The following is a 19,940-nucleotide window of genomic DNA, read 5'->3' on the forward strand; positions in this document are numbered from 1 at the left end:
TTGTTTATGGTGTTTTTGCACAAGCCAACAGGAAAAAAAACTGGTCTTTTAGTTTTTTTTTTTTTAGCTAAAATCAACAGGTGAGATAAAGTATTTGACTTGTCCTCTGCTTGTGTGCCAAGGATTTTTTGGTAATGACTTGCAGACCACAAAGCAGGACAAAAGTCCAACCTTTACTCTCCTGTTCTTGGCTACTGTCCTATAATCTTAAGTGAATCAGGCATCTCGGCTCTTTAGTAGGGGCTGTTGTCATCGTATCATTTGAAGAAGCTACCTCAATCTCAGAAGGCTGAAGACTGCAAGGAGGGAGCAGCAGTTCATATTCCCCTTCAACCTTGATGAGTGGAACATTGAATAATTGTTCATGAGTCTTGAAAGTAACTGGTGGTTTGTTCGGTCAAGTTTTTAACTGAATTTACAACCCCGGTACCAAAAAAGTTGGGGCGCTGTTTGAAATGCAAATGAAAACATATTTGTGCATCTTATATTTTATTCAGAATAGAACATAGACAGGATATCAGATATTGGCACTGACACATTTTACCATTTCTTGAAAAATGTTCGCTCTTTTTGAATTTGATGTCAGAAACACATCTCAAAAAAATTGGGACAGGACACCAAAAGGTTTTAAAGTGAGTTGTATTAATGAAAAACTGCTGGAGGAGCATTTTTCAACCAATAAGGTAAATTGGCAACAAGTCAGTGACATAACTGAATATAAAAGGAACCTTTTAGAGAGGCAGAGTCTGGCAGAAGTAAAGATTGGCAGAGGTTCAACTACAAAAACAAAAAAAAAAAACTAAAAATTGTGGAACAATTTCAGAAAAAAATTCCTCAATCTGTTCCTTCACTTGAATTGCAAAGACTTTGAATTTCCCACCCTCTACAGTACATAATATCATTGAAGGATTCAGAGAATCTGGGGAAATTTCTTTGCTGAAAGGAAAAAACTGAAGGTCAATATTGGATGCTTGTGAACCTCGGGTCATCAGGCAGCACTGCACTGGAAATAACCGCAACCTTGGGAGCATTTCCAGAAGTCTTTGTCAGCACAGTTCACAGTACCATCAACAAATGCAAAACAAAAAAGAAGAAGCCATATTTGAATACAGTCCTGAAACGCCACCGTCTTCTCTGGGCCAAAACTCATTTAAAATCAACTGAGGCAAAACGGAAAACTGTTCTGTGGTCACCTGAATCAAAATTTGAATAGCTTTTGGATACCATGGATGCGACCATGTCCTGAGAGGGACCATTCATGTTGTTATCAGAACACAGTTCAAAAGCCTCCATCTCTGATGGTATGGGGTTGCATTAGTGCCTATGGCGTGAGCAGCATACACATCTAGAAAGGCACTATCAATGCAGAAAGTATATAGAGGTTTAACAGCAACATATGCTCCCATCCAGACACTGTCTCTTTCAGGGTATACCTCACATATTTCAGCAAAATAATGCTTAACCACATATCACATCCACCACAACAGCATGACTTCACAATAGAAGAGTCTGGGTGCTGAACTGGCCTGCCTGCAGTCCAGGCATTTCACTTATAGAGAAGATTTGGCACATAATAACATGAAAAGTCCAGCAAAGATAGCCCAGGACTACTGAGCTGCTTGAGTCAGATCAGAAAAGAATGGGACAACATTCCTCTCTCAAAATCCCAGGAACTGGTCTCCTTATTTCCCAAACAGTTCCCTGTCCTTACTGTTGCTGCGATCAAATTCAAAATGAGATAATATTTGTCATGAAAAGGTCAAATGTCCCAGTTTCAACATCTGATATGTTCTATTGCGAATAAAAGATGGGGTTATGAGATTGGCAAATCATTGCATTCTGTTCTTATTTACATCTTAGACAGTGACCCAACTTTTTTGGAATTAGAGCTATGCTAGGGTTTAAACTGAAAACAAAGGTGTTCAGTTTACCCCTTGATGGTTGAACTTGGCCCGACTTGGATCAACTTACCCCTTGCCTGGAGCAAGATGCGCTATAGGAGCACTTATTTGGGAGCTCACATTTTCAGACGGCTTTGTTTCACTTGATAGCAAAGATCTTGAAATAAACGTTCATGTTTTCATTTTACTTCTGTCTCATCTTTGCTGACCTCGAGGACAGCATAGATACAAATTGGCTCATATTACCCCACTCTCCTCTATGTGATACTAATCTTCACCCACTGTCCTGAGCACCCTTGCTTACCCCTCTGCTTTATGAGCATTAGACTCTACATTAAAATTACATGTGGGTAGTGTTTACTAAGATGCATTCTGCATTTTAAGTTACTGCTGCTCATTTCTTTCCTCTTAAAGATCAAACAGAATTCTTTATTTCTGCTCCACTCTTCAAGTTTTGCAGTTTGTTTTACTCAAACTGTATCTAAGATGGAGAAAAACAGACCGCAGCAAACAGATGTCACTGAATACACCCACAATAGAATGAAAACAAACGAGAAACAAGCAGATGCCCTCAAAGAATAATGTGAGCACTCTGCCTAAAGAAACATTAAATATTAACAGAGATAAATTAGACACACCTTAAATGAGCAGGGCGCGCCCTACACTACACACCATAGTTTCAATGAGTATAAACAGGCTGTTAGTGGGGGTGATGATGTGCCAGCTGGTGATCAATTGTCGTTCCGCCCTGCGCTGCTCTCTCACTCAGCACTGCGATGAACAGTCAGAGCTCCGAGTGAGCACAGAGAGACACGGACGGGACGTGTGCGCCATGCACAGGTGAGAGACTTCCATCCTTTACTCTGCCTTACAAGTTTACGCACAGACGCATGAAGTAGAGGGATTATCCTATCGCAGTAGTTCGCAAAGTTTCATCTTATGCGTCGTTTTTGGATAAATAACTCCAGTGATGTCCTTGAAATAATCACATAAAGTCACAACTTTAGTTCGCTACTTTCAATGCCTCGCTGTTCACACTTCCTGTAAGAGTGTGAGACACACACTGCTGCAGGAAAACGTGTCTAATCTGACCTTGGCTCGACGTTTCACAGCAATTTGAAATGCTATATCACCACGTAACACTATACAAGACAGAGCTCCTCGTTATAGGACTGTATACAAGCTGGAGTTACTATATGGATGACTGGACGAAAACAAAGTTAGCATGCAGAATATTATCACCAAAGTCTGTAAAAACAGCAGAAATTCTGCTATGTACTTCATCAGCGTTTGCTCTTTGCTTTGGACAATTAAAGTGCTTTACAGTAAGTAGTCTGCAGTCAATTAGCTGTTCTTGACTAAGGTTCAAGTTTACTTTTGTTACTTTCTAATATAGCTTCAATGAAAAATAGCTCCCTTGCATGCACATAGCAGAGAACGATGTCACATTAACCTTTAAATGGACTGATATAAATATTTCAGAATAAATATTTTCCCTTCATGGGAAACCATTTTCGTTGTAAGTAAATAATATCTAATCAAATAATTTAAATCATACCCAAAGAAAGTAAGTAAGCATGATAGCTTTTATTATAGTTGGTACATTTACATCTACAGTCACCGGCCACTTTATTAGGTACACCTGTTCAATTCATCCAGTGAGCAGCAGTTGTATGGATGAAAATGCCTTGAAGGTTTTAGGTTAGAGGAGAATGGGCAGACTGGTTCAAGATGATAGAAAGGGAACAGTAGCTCAAATAACCCCTTGTTATGACCAAGGTATGCAGATCGCTGAATGCACAACACGTGGAACCTTGAAGCAGCAGAAGACCACACGGGCTCACCAAAATCTGACAACAGAAGATTGCCTGGTTTGATGAGTCTTGATAGCTAGGAGATTCAGATGGTAGGGTCAGAATTTTGTGTAAACAACATGAAAGCATGGATCCATCCTGCCTCGTATCAACAATTAAGGTTGATTGTGGTGGTGTAATGGTGTGGGGGATATTTACTTGGCACACTTTGGGCCCCTTAGTTCCAGATGAATTGTTTAAACGTCACAGCCTACCTGAGTTTTAATGTTGACCATGTCCATCCATTTATGACCACAGTGTACCCATCTTCAGATGGATACTTCCAGCAGGATAGTGCACAAGGTCTCAATCCAGTAGAGCACCTTTGGGATATGTGGTGGAACAGAAGATCCTTATCATAGATAGATGTTACTACCACATCAATATGTACCACAATCTCTGAAGAATGTTTTCAACACTGTTGAAACTATGCCACAAAGAATTGAGGCAGTTTTAAAGTAAAAAGGAGGTCCATCCCAGTACTAGCAAGGTGTACCTAATAAAGTGGTCTGTGAGTATACATTGCCTGTCTTTTTTTTTTTTTTTTTTTTTACAGTAACTGTAGCAACACAAATAAACTTAGTAAATTTAACCCAAAACATCCGGTATATACTGCAAGAAGAGTATGCATCATTGCTTGTTCTTTGCCTGAGGATGTTGTTGGATTAACTGGTGTGACAGCAGGTGTGGTGCACATGGATCCTCTAAATTTAACTCTTTGGTGTTATTTTCAGAGTTTCAGAGTTTTACACCAAACACTCAGAGAGATTTTCAAATTAATCCTTGGTATCTACAGTACCTGTGTTGAGCAAAGGGATCCTCCCTAAAGCCATGGACTTTGGATGCTGTAGAATGCACTGAAGTTCTGAGTGATTTTGGAGACATTGCATTGGTGTGTGCACTGTTGATGGTTGGAACTTTTAAACTGAAAGAAGCTCTTCTTTTCACTGCATACTTGAAGACTCACTTTAAAATGACTCAACTGGTTGATTTATCCAAATAGATGGCAATTAATTCTCAATCAATCAGTTATTTAAAATATAGAAACTGCTACAGTGAGGAAAAAAAAGATATTTTTTCCCAACAAAGAGTTTCCAAATCTGTCTTCTTCTCACAATGATAGATTAAGTTTTTTATGGTGTACAGGCACAATACCACTTTTCAAAATTACCTTTATTTAGAGATCCATATTGCCCAGCACTGGTGGGCCCAGAGCAGTGTCATGGGGTAATCATACCCCCTGGTGGTCTATATACAAGTGGCCTCTTGGATGCCCCTGTGGTACATAAAACAGGATGAAGTGGCTTTCAGGGTTCAAAATGTGGTAAATTGCACTCCAGAGTTCTCTTCCAGTGGAAAAAAAAAACATAGTAGTAGGTTCCCTAGGGCAGGGGTTCCCAAACTTTTCAGCCTGCGACCCTTAAAATAACAGTGTCAGAGACAGGGGACCCCCACTGTCTCTTAAGGTGATTGTGACATAGTTGATTAAAACCATGCACATTCAGTGATAGTCATTTGCAGACTAACATTTTAAAGATTTCAGCATAAATCCCCCCAGGGAGTCTTGATCCCCAATTTTGGAACCACTGCTCCAGGGTGCCCTACCAGTGGACAAAACGTGATGAAGTTCCCTATTGAATGTCCTTCCAGTGGTCAAATGATTGTGTTCTTAAATGCAGTGATTCTCTAATCTGGCATGTCAGATGGATGTGTTTCACACATCCATCTGGAAAACCTCTCATACACAGCGTTTTGGAAAGGGCAGAGGCTTTGAAAAAAACTCGGAGGGTGATTGGATGAACGTTCTGTCTGTCACATCTTTACAGGCCAATCAGATCAACAAAACAGGTGACGTAGCTGCTACTGAGGAGCAAACTCCATACAGAACAGCATAACACGAACCATGGGAACTGTAGACATGTCAGTACACGCCTTTTGTTATTTTTGAAAGAAAACAACGCACTGCTGTTCTTTGTTCTTATTTTAACAAAGAAATGTCGTCAATTTCTGATAAAACTGACGCTTTAGCAGCATGGGCCCAAACGGTTCAGACGGGAGCTTTGCAAGATGGATTCGCCAGTGAGAAACATGGAAACGGGCATATCCATCTGTTTTGCAAGGTTAGTGGTTCTCTACTGGTGGGTCAAAATCCAAAGGTAGGGTGTGCCAAAAAGTCTGTGAAACTCTTTTAAAGCACGCTCGTTTGATTTGTCACATAATTTGTAGTATCTAAAACAGTGGTGACTGCTCAGTAGGGGGCGCTAGGGTGCAACCCCACCGTTACTCACCAGAAAGGGGCAAATCTTAAATTAATTAAATTGGAAAGCTTTTGTTTGAAATTTAAAAATACATAGATTTTACACACAAACTCTATAATACACTTTGTGAATTTGTTATACTGTGGCTTGCAAAAGTATTCATACCCCTTGAGCTTTTCCACATTTCTTCACATTACAACCACAAATGTAAATATATTTTATTGGGATTTTTTGGCATGATAGATGAACACAAAGTAGCACAAAATTGTGGAGTGCAAGAAAAATTGTACATGGCATTAAACATTTTTTACAAATGAAAATCTGAAAAGTGTGGTGTGCTAAAGTATTCAGTCCTCTGGAGTCTGATACCCATGAATAAAATCCAGCACAATCAATTGCCTTCAGAAGTCACCCAATTAGTAAATAGAGTCCACCTGTGTGTAATCTGATCTCAGTATAAATACAGCTGTTCTGTGAAGGCCTCAGACATATGTTAGAGAACGTCTGTGAACAAACAGCACCATGAAGACCAAGAAACATGAAGTTGTGGAGAAGTTTAAAGCAGGGTTAGGTTACAAAAAAATATCTGAAGCGTTGAACTCATGGAGCACTGTTCAATCCATGATCCTATGATGGAAAGAACACAGCACAACTGTCAATAAGTCAATCAGTCATTGAGTGTGCTGCTTTGTCTGCTCCTCTCTCTCCTGCTAAATGTTAATATGACAAACACACTGCACAGATAACGCCATCAAGCTCAGCTTGGTTTGGCCTGAATAAACAACAGATGCCACCCTGTGAACCAACCACCCACAGGGATGGGCATAGAGGTTTGGTGCAAAGCAAGCTGGGTGGCAGCTGAAGGTGGGGACCTGGCTATTCAGACCCGCAGTGGCTCAAACGTGTCTTTGGGATGTGGAGTGTCACCTCTCTTGATTGAGGGCAGAATGGACTGTGATTGGGATTGTTGCAGCATCTGTTGAGGTGAGCCCAAAGGCACAGCTCTCAGTGTATCGGTCGATTTCCATTCCAACCCTCAACTATTGTGATGAGCTTTGGTAGTGACTAAATAATGAGATTGCAGATACAAGCAGTCAAAATAAGATTCCTCAGGAGGGTGGCAGGCCTCAGCTTAAGAGATAGGGTGAAGAGCTTTGACATCTGGGGGAGCTTAGACAAGAGCAGCTGCTCTTTGGCATTAAAAATAGTCAGTTGGGGTGGTTTGGGCATCTGATCAGGATGCCTCCTAGTCGCCTCCCTGTGGTGTCTTCCAGGCATGCCAAACTGGGAGGAGACCCCAGGGTAGACTTAGAACTTGCTAGACAGATTTTATATTCCACCTAGCCTGGGAATGTCTCGGAATCCTCCGGGAGGAACTGGGAAGTGTTGCTGGGGAGAGGGATGTCTGGACTGACTTTCCTAGCCATCTTGACCCAGCCCCAAACAGAAGAGCATGGATGGATGGATCAAACTGAGTGAATTCATTTCATTGCAGAAATTGTACCAGTGACAGTATTGATATTAGTTTGCTGCCCACCACTACAATGTGCAAATACAAAAGGCCCATTTTGTAGGAAAGCTATATGCAAGATGTTCTTACATGTCTTGGTTTACAACAATGACCTTATCCTTTTCGCGATGGGCCGTTTTAAAAATGGGGGATTATATATATTAAGAGTTTATCGATCGCTACAGGCACTCTGACTCCTCTGACCACCACTGTGCTTTTACCATTAAGCAACTGATAACTTTGCAGAGGCATATAACCATCATAACACACCTGAAAAATGACTACAATTACAGCTTTATTTACCATGAGTAGTACAACTTTAGTTTGTAAAGTTAAACATTTTTATCTCATTAATCAAAACCTTTTTTCTCATGAATTTATGATTTTAATCTTGATGTTTAAGGATTTTTTCTATTCCTTTGCCATATTGCTCTATGCATACAGTATGAAATCTGCTTAAACTATAAATAGTAAACTGAGTCATTGATTCATCTTGCCCCCAACAAAACTGGTCTATTGTAATCTTCTGCTTTCACAAACTGGCTCAGATCCACAATTAGGCTAAGTGTACAGTCTTTTATTGTAGGATTCACTGACTGAAATTAATGTTTTAATGTCCAAAGAGCTTCTACTTTTAAACAGATTAAAGAGCATGATGAATCACCTGGCATGAGTAAAATCAATTTCTGTTGCTCTGGTTTGTTTTGCACTTAACATTTTCTTGGATCAAAGATTGATTCTTCTTTCATTTTTTTGGTGCAATGAATACTCTAAGTCACAATTACAGAGATACAGGGGGCTGTTCATTTTACCCGCTGTCATCTGTAGACTGTAAATAAAGACAGTAATGCTGTTCAACCATTCCTATATAGGATGTCACAGAAACCCAGATGCAACATGATGCTCAACGGCCTCAATGTAACACACTTCAATGTGATCAGATGACATACAACAAAGCATGAGGTGTGCTAACTTCCATGTCTTTGTGTGCAGGCAACAAAACCTCTGAGATTTTCACCGGAGACTTCTCAACAGCATCTATCAGCCATCACAGCATGGCGTATGGGCAGATCCTTCATCCACGTGGCCCCGGTGATTCTTGCATTACCGTCAACGTTGGCGGTTTCAAACAACGGATGGAGCATGACGTTCTGAAGCGATTCCCACAGACTCGCCTGGGTCGCCTTCTCTGCTGCAGCTCCAAAGAAGCGATCCTTGAGCTCTGCGATGACTTCAGTCCGTCTGAGATGGAGTACTACTTTGATCGAAACCCACGTTTTTTCTGCTATGTTCTCAACTTTTACCTCACAGGGAAAATGCACCTGGTGGACGGGTTGTGCATTGTCTCATTTTTTCAAGAGATTGAGTATTGGGGCATCAAGGAGAGACATTTGGACCACTGCTGCACGAACAGGTTCCATGAACTGATGGAGATGGCTGAAGATAAGAACTGGGACCAGAGGAGTGATGATCTGCAGCTCCATGGCTCAGATTTATCTATTGAGGAGCTGTCGGCTTCAGAGAATGATCTAGAATTATTCGAAGGCTCCTGGTGTGCAGATGTTCGCAGGAATATTTGGATACGACTTGAGAATCCTGGTTACTCCACGTCAGCCAAAATTTTGGCTGTAGCCTCTTTGAGTGTGGTCATTGTCTCTATTGTTGCCATGTGTGTTCACAGCATGTCAGACTCCCATGATATGGATCCCAATGAGAAGAAGGTTGAAAACCCAGTGCTTACCTTCTTTGAGACCCTCTGTGTGCTCTGCTTCTCTGTGGAGTTTGTCCTTCGTTTAGCTGTTGCACCATCAGCCAAGAAGTTCCTGTGCAGCACTCTCAACATCATCGACCTAATGTCCATCCTGCCCTTCTATGTCACCTTAGCCTGTGATGTGATGGATGAAGGTGAGAACACAGAGCTGGAGAATGTTGGCAAAGTGGTGCAGATCCTGAGGTTGATGCGAGTGTTTCGCATTCTGAAACTGGCTCGTCACTCGGCCGGCCTTCGCTCTCTTGGCGCCACGCTCCGTCACAGTTCCAATGAAGTGGGACAGCTGGTGCTTTTCCTGTCAGTTGGTATATCCATGTTTTCTGTCCTCATCTACTTTGTAGAGAGAGATTCCAAAGAGTCAGAGCTTCAGACTATCCCCATTTGCTGGTGGTGGGCTACCATTAGCATGACTACGGTGGGCTACGGGGACACCTTTCCGGTAACGCTGCCTGGGAAGCTGATAGGAACACTGTGCATTGTCTGTGGGCTGCTGATCGTGGCTCTGCCCATTACTAACATCTTCAACAAATTCTCAAAGTTTTATCAGAGGCAGAGACACATGGATCTAAAACAAAACACTACCTGAATTTTCTTTAGGAGGTGCAAGTTTTCCAGGATGCTTTGTCAAAACATTTAACCTGAAACACTCTCTTTAGGTTGAATTGGTTAGCCACAAAAGTTAAAGTATTAAAAGTAGGGCTGTCAACAGAGTTCAAATTTTAATCGCAATTAATCTAACAACTTTTATTGTTAACTCGTGATTAATTGCAAATGAATCACGCCATTTTTGCTTGTTCTATATGTACCATGCAGGAATATTTCTCAAAATTTTAATACCCTTAACACATGAGTGGACTAAAATGCTTTTTTTATGTAAATGTTTGTTCAAAACAATGATAGGTGATGTCTAAAAAAATCTCTAGATTAAAGACCCTTTAAAGTGAAAATAAATCTGTATTTAGGTTTGCTGAATGACAGGCCACTGTTGTGAACCCCTAGTTCAAATTTCAGTCAAATAAAACATCTCTAGGTTTATAAAATCAAGCTTCAAAACCATGAAAAATGAGGCAGTAAAATCTGTGGCTCATGGATTTAGCAAATTAATCTCACAATGACCAGAAAAACCGCATTCAGTTGCCTGTTAACTTTCAATAAAGGCAGTGACATCAGCTAACAACAGACTGTACTGAGATAAACTGCTCTGTGATTTTATATTGTAGTGTTAGAGGGGCGGGGTTATTCCCCACTGTGGGCTCATGACATCACCAGCCCACATGTTGGCCCCGCACAAATTCAACCCAGCCAGGAAAGAGGTGAAAAACTTTCTAACGGTCTAGATCTAAAATTCAGTCACATATAGATCTCAGTGTTTTCACATGTTTACAGCAAACTTATTCCAACATATCTAGTGTGTTAGACAAAAATTTTGGATTTCACTTTGCAGGGTCTTTAAGCTCAAAGGCACTTAATGCTCAAAAAACATGCTGAGAGCATAACATGTTAAACTCAAGCCCAACAAGCCACAACAGATGGGGATACTGACCTTAATGTAACATTACTGAATAATATCACAATGTAGTGTCCAACTTCAGACTTCTAGAAGTTAACTCTGTTCTCAGCAGCTTAAAACAGAACAACAGATCTTATCACACATCAACATAAAGTAAACGGTCAGATAAGTTTTAAATCATGTAAAGATCATTCCCTTGGTCCTTCACAATTTAAGCAGAGGATTTCAGCCTCACAGGGGGAAAATAATGGCTCACAGAAACATCCCTTTGCACCAAGCGGGCTCAAGACAGGATGATACAAAAAAAAGATAGTAAGTACAGTTAGAGGATTACACTACAGACTACTGGGAGAAGTCAAGTCTCCAGTGAGAGCTCAGCTTGTGGTCAGAGGTGAATATGGTGGACACATCATCCCTCCTCAAGCAGGTGCAGAAAACACAAGTTATTACTTAAAAAAAAATCATAAACACAAAAATGAAAATATGCTGAATCAGACAACATATTAATGCAACTATGTCAGTTTAATAGCAAACTACTCACAGGTCACATTTGACTTTACTATCAATTGGTGTTTTTTTTACTTCTTTTAAATCTATCTACTTTGAAAGCACTTTATAATTACGTTTATTATTATTATGAATATTATAATTATTCTTAATCATGCATATTGTCATTAAAATTAATTTAACATGTTATTTACCGTGTTAACTTTAACATCTCTAATTAAAAGTGGCTACAATAAAGGCAAGCTTAGTAATGTAAAATTGATGTAGATGACCCAGTTAATGCCAATGTTTTATTTTAAGTAAGCTGTAACTTAAATACCAGTGCAATTAATGCACCAGTATAAATTCTGAGAAACCATTATCACATGTGTAGCTGCCCCGATCATCAACCACACAAGACCTGTTTAGATTTTGCCCTCATTTGTTGCGTATTGCGACTGCCTGCTTCGCTTCACAGATGGTGCATTTCCAACAAGTAGTCTGGTTTGGTCCAGCAGAGTTTGTTCCCATTTCAAGAGGCATCTGGCTGCAGCCCTCTGGCAAACCTCTACGCTGGGGCGTTCAGTTGGAGACCTCTCCGCTGGGGCGAAACCTCTCTGCTGGGGCGTGACGTATATTGCCCGAGCCGGCGGACCTCTCCGCTGGGGCGTGATGTATATTGCCCGTGTCGGCAGACCTCTACGCTGGGGCATGACTTATATTACCCGCGCCGAAATTTCAGCTCTATCCGCTTGCCGACAGGCTGACCCTAAATCTAACCAGTCGGATTTTAATGCCTAAACCTAACCAGTTGGATTTAAACGCCTAAACCGAACCAGTCGGGGTTTAATAGCGTAGACCCATACACTGGGGCTTTGCCCCAGCGTAGGGGTCGGGGTGTGTTGCTGCACGCCCAAATATAGCCCCGTACGCTGGGGCGAATGCTAATGTGTCATAAGCACAGCGTGTAGTCATGCTAACAACAGCTAGGTCATGTTAACAACAGCTAACACGCTGCACGCCCAAGCGTAGGCTTGGGCAATGACGTCACGCCCCAGAGAAGAGGTTTCGACCCACTGTAGAGATCTCCAGCCCAATGCCCCAGCGTAGAGGTTTGCTAGAGGGCTGCAGCCAGACCCTCTTGCCCGTTTCATCAGCCTTGGTCTTAGTGCTGGGAATTCTGTTCTTCTGGGAGATCAGCTATGGGTCACACCAGCTGGGCTTAAGTTCAGACGTTAGTTTGAACATTAGTTCTTACTCATGATAGAGTTTATGCTGTACAAACATTAAAAGTAAGCTGAAATACTTTCAACGCAGGCTAAAGTTATAGTTAAAACTTCAGACCTACCTCCTAGTAGGTGTAAAGTCCTCAGTCATATACAACTGTCATTGTGATAATTCTGAGAAGAGTGATAACTTGGAGGATGGTGAGGAACATCAGACATCGCTAGCAATTTGGTGTCAGCAGTGCGTTCGCCATGATCAGTAACACTGCTGTTTTCTCTGAGTGGAGATAATTTCCGCTGACCACTGTTAAATTTTCTTGTTTACAAATGATACAACCTAAATTATAATATTAAAAAAAAGGAAACCAGCTCCCAAAATCAGAATCTCTCATTCACTTAAAACAGCCAACTCTTAAGGTCTTTACACACTTAGTCCGTTATTTTCAGATGTTTTTTTCTTTTCTCAGATCCATAAGCCAAAAAAAAACGTCATGCACTTGGACCTGAGTCCAGTAGGTTTCATTTGCCTTCACTGTGAAAATCCTTAGAATGTGGCAAAAAAAAAAATTTATTGCAAGCCTGTGGCTCTGTCACTCCTTTAAAATCACGCTGGATCCATCCATCCTGACAGAGCCAGTGTTGCCAACTTAGCGACTTTGTCGCGATATTTAGTAATTTTTCAGACCCCTGCAACTAGCTACAAATCTAGCGACTTTTTCTGGTGTTACTGGAGACTGATGTGAAAGCATGTATCGTTTGTGCTCCTATCAATGAGCAGCGCGTGTTGCCATGGGTCCCTCCCGTCCCAAAGCACTCACAGGCAGTCCAGTCCTTTCACAGCAGTCCCCCTCTGCTGCAGTCAGAGCAGGAGATGTTCACCCCTCCACACCCAGACTGTTAATTAATGGCACCTTGACAGTGTTAAGAAAACTAAACGTTCAGGAAAAAAAAAAAAACAACTGAAAAATACATAAATAACTGTAAACAAAATTTGAAGTAACCCCACCAGAATATCTCTTTGAGTCTTTTTAGCTGGTTCCAAGCCCAGATACGGGAGGACAACGAGCAATTTTTAATCATCAATCACCCATTTAAATGACTTTAACGGATGTGGGTTTTGCATAAAATCAAACCCGCTCCGACAAAGAATATGACAGACAACAATTTAGGCGTCAGCATGTGAACATGATTTGAGCAACATGAGCTCAATTTTATTCTTAACACGCAAAAGAATCAAACTCAGTGTGCAGAGGCCTTTAAGGTGTTTGCACACCGAGTCCATTATTTCAGATCCGCAATCTGAATTAAACACATCACGCACTTGAGCCTTGCACACGGAGTCTGATGCATTTTATTTGATTTGTAATATGTGGGAAACTGTTTTGTATTGCAAAAAGAAAAGAAAGCTATCAATTATGTCCAGTGCTTTATATCCATCGCCCCCATCTAAATGACTTGGACTCCTGTGAAAAAGCACACAAAATCAAACCTGTTACGAGAAAAAAAAAACAGATGAAAGTATTGGCATCGGTGTGCAAACATGATTTGAACAACATGATCTTCTCAAAAATTTTGTCAAAATAAATTGACTCGGTGTGCAAAGGCCTTTAAAACCTGCTCATCTGTGAACAACAAATCCATATTTGCTCACTTGTCATCTTGACTAGTTGTCATTCCTGTCCACCTCACAAAGTTTATTTACTTATTGGTGTAAAACATTTTCCTTTAAATGTATGATAAAAGCATTATGAGGGAGAAATGCATTTAAGAGTGCACCTCCATGTTTGCACTTGAAGTTACACAAGAGCAGATTTTGTCTGACCCACCATGTGTTTTCAAGAGACAGTAAATTTTAAAAAATAATTACATGCAATATTTATTAGTTAAAAAATCAAGCATAATTGAATTAAGATACTATCACAATTATCAATTATATGTCATGGTATTGCAAAATTTTACAGGCCAAATAAAAACAACTGGTACCCAAATGAAGAACCATTTGAGAGCTGAAAGAGCCAGCTCTGCTTTGTGAGCTGAACAAAATGGCCTGAAAAAGAGCCTAAAAAGAGCTTCAATTCCCCTCTTTACCTCAATGGAAAACGTTTGCACATTCCAGATCTTGCATGTGCATTTGGATTATAATGGATTGCACCGTCAGAAATCCTTGATGCTGTCTTTATGCCGTTTTGTCCTATTTTTTTAAGTGTTCAAGCTTTGAAAACTGCCCAATATGAAGCTAGCCTACATGTTTTTAAAAAAGACACATTTGTGCTGAGAGCTAAGATGTGACTCTGCATTCTGAAGTTGTTAATGTCTCTGTCGAAGCTCATCTCCATTCCTGCCTTGCTGTTAAATCTGCTATCGATCCATGCACCTTTTTCTCATGTTGCTGCTGTAGTTGGTGTCAAAAGACTTTTAACTGCTTCATTCCTGCTGAGATGAGTCCTGCTGTTTGTTGGGTCATCAGTGTAATGATCTCTTAATCAATGTGTCAGCTCAACAACAGTTAACATCAATAAAAATGCTCACAAAGAGCTGAAGTCACTGTTCATCTCCAGATGAGTATGGAGTGTTTTTAATGATTTTATATTTCAGATTTGTGTTGTTATAATGTGTGAACTGTTTACTGATGCTGTGATTTTCATTTAGGTTGAGGTTTCTCTTATCAAAGCTCACCATGAGGGTTTTATCTGCTCCACAGATAAGAATGTTCCGATCAATCATCAAATATCCGAGCTGCCCTCTAAAAGACGCCAATACTGCAGACAACAAAATCCTCCATTCTCAGTTTGATTTTTCTCCCTGCCTTTCAGCTGTCAGGGAATTGTTACGCACCTCATGTCTCTCTGATATAAACATCCACATCAGCAGTCCGGGATTTGGTCACCCTCTCTGCTCCAGTCCCTCCTCCATCTGTCCGGCCTTTACACTCAAAGTCACACACCATAGCACTCTGATTTAGTTCATTACTTCACTCTTTATGATGAAGCTCACCGTCAGCAATATCAGTCAGAACCGAAGGACAGCCAGGAGAAGTTTTTGTGTTCAGGGAGATAGTGCCTGTGCTTTTAGTTTAATCTGCAAAAGGAGGAGATTGAAACAGCGATAACTTGCACCAAAAATAAAGACGGCATAGAAGCAAGTCAAAAGCAAAATATACCATGGAGTTTAGAAGAATTTAGCAACTGCTTTCGATTTTTGTTTACTCTTTATGATGATTTCAAGGTGGCCTTGAAGGTCAATGGCAAACTATTTCACTGATGCAAAAAACCTTTTACATAACTTTACTTAACTTTATTTAATTTTACTTAATGCAAAAATTTTCGATAAAAATATTTAATAAATTCAAAAATATTTAACGAAACACAACATTTTTGTGAAAGTCTGATAGTTGATGACCTGCATATTAAAGTGCGTGATCCATTTAACATATTTTACATCTCTGTTTCTTTCGCACGGAACCGGCATTTGCGCATTTTGCATTTTTTTAAAACTAGTCCCAGAATGACAATGACATGTTTTGTCTCTGTGTGTATAACCAAGTGCATCTTTCTTGAAACAATTACTCCAAACTGGCCTGAGTAAGAGGCAGGTGATGTGAGATAAACAGATCACCATGGCAGTGCCAAGTCCTTTACAATATTTCACGACCACTAACTCAAAGTAGTTTAATATGATTGTGGAAAGTTTTCCCACCATCCATTTTCAGTGGTTTGCTTGTGTGAATATCCAAATGCAGCACATTAAGTTTTTAACGTGGTCTGCTGACTTGCACATGCTTTCTTGCCCGTACCAAGATGGCGGCCCCGTAGCCATATCGTCAGATATCAAACGTGGCATCTACATCTCAGTGTCTATGGCTGTGACACATAAACACTGATGACAGGAAGTAGAGAGTAACTGGAGTGACTTGAGAGCATCTTCAGTGCATCAGCTCTTTGAAAAACCTGTAAATTAAATTTAACATAATTTTGCACCTGATAAAAACAGTAGCTATCTCTAATTTGAGTTGTTTAACCTCTACCTTGCTAACTAAGGTTAGTTATGATATGCAGAAAAAAATATGAAACGCTCACTGTTAATAACCGATGAGGAGGTGCCTGGGTGCTGTGGCTGTTTATGGTCATTGGCAGAGAAGATGAGGCAGACTTTTCATGGGCTCAACCCACATACTCAGCTCTGCTGCTCATCCCACAAATGCATTTTTCATACAAGTGTGGCACCATTTAAAAGGGAAATAAAGAGGATTTCCAATGGAAAAAGATTTATTACCAAGAAGCACTGAATCAACAAAGAAATAATCTACCAAACACACATTTCTATACTTTTTGTGCCAAATTTATTTGACAAAAAAGATTAAACAAGGGCCATTTACCAGGACTCTTCCTGTTTTCTTTAGCTGTTGTGATGACCGCATTTATGAGAGTAATTGACTGAAAGTCACCATTTAACACTGTAACAATTAAACAAACTAGAAATAATACCAACAAAAGCTTGTACATAACTAAATCTTAATTTTGGTTAAGATTTAGATATGGTTAGCTGTCCCGGGCTACAGGAGGCTGGCTAGCCAGAGCTGAGAATAAAGGTTTGGAATCAGTGTTGTGGATTTCAATCCTAAAGAGTTACCCTGTTCTCCAGGGCTACAAAGAAGCTACATTTAATAACGGGGAAAAGCTGAACATCTGGCACACCGAGCAGGAGAGGCAGGAGCAGCCAGGGAAGGCAAGGCTAAGCTAGGCTAAGTTGTTGTAAAAGATGAAAGAGAGGCTAAAAGAAAAGCAGCTAAACCACGAGGGCTCTAGTAGTTAACTTTATGTACACCTAAACGCACAACAGAAACAGTGGTGAAAAATTCAACTGCAGCTCAATCGAAGTGTAGAGAAACCCAACACCAGAGCGACTGCACAAACAGGCAGTGATGCAATACGCTCACCGTACGTCAGCCGCATTGGTAGGAGCAAACTGAAGCAAAAAACTGCACTTTGAGTGTTTATTTTGCAGAAAATGTAGGCATATTTATGATTTTACCATGGTTCTAGTTTCGAACCAGTATACCCAAGAAGTCCTCTGAGAGGTCTGAATGACAATTAGAGCAACAGGAAGGTTTAAAATTCAAGACATACAGACAGTCAGAAAGACAGCTCTCCAATTATAACAGTAAGATACACCGAGAGTGTTATTCATCAGTCTGAGCTTATCTGATCTTACTTTTGATTACTGATGTGAGTTCCAATCTCAGAATTAACATTTTAATAACCTACTCTAGGGTGTCCATGTTTATAATTTACATCCCACACATCAGGTAGTCACATATGAGCTGAGTTCTTTCATGAGGCGTCCTCTAGTCACACGGATCACATATAAGCAAGTATATCTCCGGCTTACTGCCACTTGGGTTTCTGAGTTCTGCAGCATGGGCTCTTTTTCTGAATGTTACCACAGCATAACTTACAATCTTATACATCTTTCTACCAATTATTACACTAAAAGTCATTTCAGTGTTTTGTTTACAAAGTAGGATTTTATAACACACCTTAGATTACTTTTATAGCCTCAGCTCGAGCACTTCATGGTTTCTCCCTCCAGCTCCTCAGAAACAACAGGCACTACACATCTCTTTACCTCCATCTTTAATATTTATTACCCTTGTTGTTTGTCTTTTATTGCTTTGTTAGTTTCACAGCGGCGTACAAAACTGAAATCAATTTCCCTTTAATTACCCTTGTGGAGGTTATCGGCTGCTCTGCTTGCTCGGCACATTCACAATCACTCCCAGAGAACGTTTGTGTTCACATGAAAGGTGAGAGCTTGATTTGTAACCTACAATGGTAGAGGAAAAACATTCTTGTGTGACCAGAGCATCAGCTGAAACAGAGAAAAAGGACAGGGGAAGACAACAGTACCATTTATGAGATAGTATGACTTTAATCCTGATCTGTAATCAGATCTCGGGGTGGAAATCAATTAAACGTTTGCAGTTATGTTACTGACAGGAAGCGAAGGAATCTGTATGTTCAGGTTTCAGCAGGCTCTACTTCTCATCATGCAATGACTATAATGCCCTTCATGTATAGAATATTCTTCATATGGCTGGAACAATTTTAAATCTGTGCAGAGTTAGTGTGGTTTATTTGTGCTGGTGTGAAAACTGCCAATCAAACCCTCCATAGTCCATTTGAAATGGTGGGTCTTGACTAGGGCTGCAACAACGAATCCATAAAATCGCTAAAATTGATAGGCCTTATTAAGAGGGTTGGCAACGAATTTATGTATTGATTGGTTGTGTTGCGCGATTATGGTGTCACTTGGCATGGCATGGAGCTGTTTACGTCACACACCGACAGCGGATAAATGTTACTTTTGCTTAGTTTAGTACTTCTCTGATTATAATCTGATGATTAGCAGAAAAATTAAGTAGATATATTTATCATAAACTGTGTCTCATGATGGAGATGAGATGCTAGTGATCTAAAAAATTGCTTTTTGTCATAAAAACTCGGGCGGAACTTTAGTTAGTTTCTTTTACGATACGAGACTGGATGAAAACAATAGCGTTCATGTAATCCATGATATTTGCCTCACTTTGTGTTGTAAATGTCAGCTAAAACAGGAGAGAAGAATGAAAAGCGTGAGCTGCAGTCAAATAATCAATGAATCAAGAAAGTAATCATCCGATTCATTGATGATTGAAGTCATCGTTCGTTGCGGCCCTAGTCTTGACTCTTGATCCACTTTTTTCAGACTCTAGTGAACCATCTTAGTCCTACTAATTTCAGAAAGCATTGTGCCTTTTTGAAATAAATCAGCTACCGTAGCAAGAAGAATGTTGAAACCACAGGCAGATGTGCTGGAGCTTCAGAAACAGTTGTTAAAATGTCTTTCTGTCTTCCTTTCATCAGGCTGCCATCTGTTTGAGAAATATTATAGATGTAATGAACACGGAGCGTTTCCAACAGATAGATTTTGCATTGGCATCGCTCTCAGGTAGGCTATGAGTGGTCAATTTATTAATTTATTTTTTGAAGAATGACAATCAGAGATCAATTAGCCTTATAAGGAGCACACTGTGACACACATTGTGCTGTGGAGTAGAGATGCTCCAATTCTTTCAGTCACATACACAGGTATATGGTGATCTCATTCGCAGGGGAACCCTTGTTTAATTTGCTTGATGGATTAGACAGCCATTTCTGCATAAATGTGGTGAAGCTGTGTTGTCAAGGACCCACCACAACTACCATTTTGTGGAATATTAAGACAGAAGCCCCAAACACTAGTTTTTCATGTCCTGAGGTGGTGAAAAAGGGAATGAGCGACTTGTTCGAGGAAGAACCTGCAGCCATGCTGAAAACATGGAATTGAGGTCAGTCTATGAACTGTATGTCCTGCCTGTTCTATAACAGGTAATACACATGAGACATA

At 40.3% G+C, this 19,940-nt stretch overlaps 1 protein-coding gene across 1 annotated transcript; it reads left to right on the plus strand.

The window, feature by feature from the left end:
• Positions 1-8,577: 8,577 nt before the first annotated feature.
• On the plus strand, positions 8,578-9,879 carry kcns3a (potassium voltage-gated channel, delayed-rectifier, subfamily S, member 3a). Its single transcript, XM_041813379.1, has one exon. It carries the CDS (start codon positions 8,578-8,580, stop codon positions 9,877-9,879), a length of 1,302 nt encoding a protein of 433 aa, XP_041669313.1.
• Positions 9,880-19,940: the final 10,061 nt, after the last annotated feature.

Source organism: Cheilinus undulatus, linkage group 18 (assembly GCF_018320785.1).
Source record: "Cheilinus undulatus linkage group 18, ASM1832078v1, whole genome shotgun sequence".
Classification (NCBI taxonomy): Eukaryota; Metazoa; Chordata; class Actinopteri; order Labriformes; family Labridae; genus Cheilinus; species Cheilinus undulatus.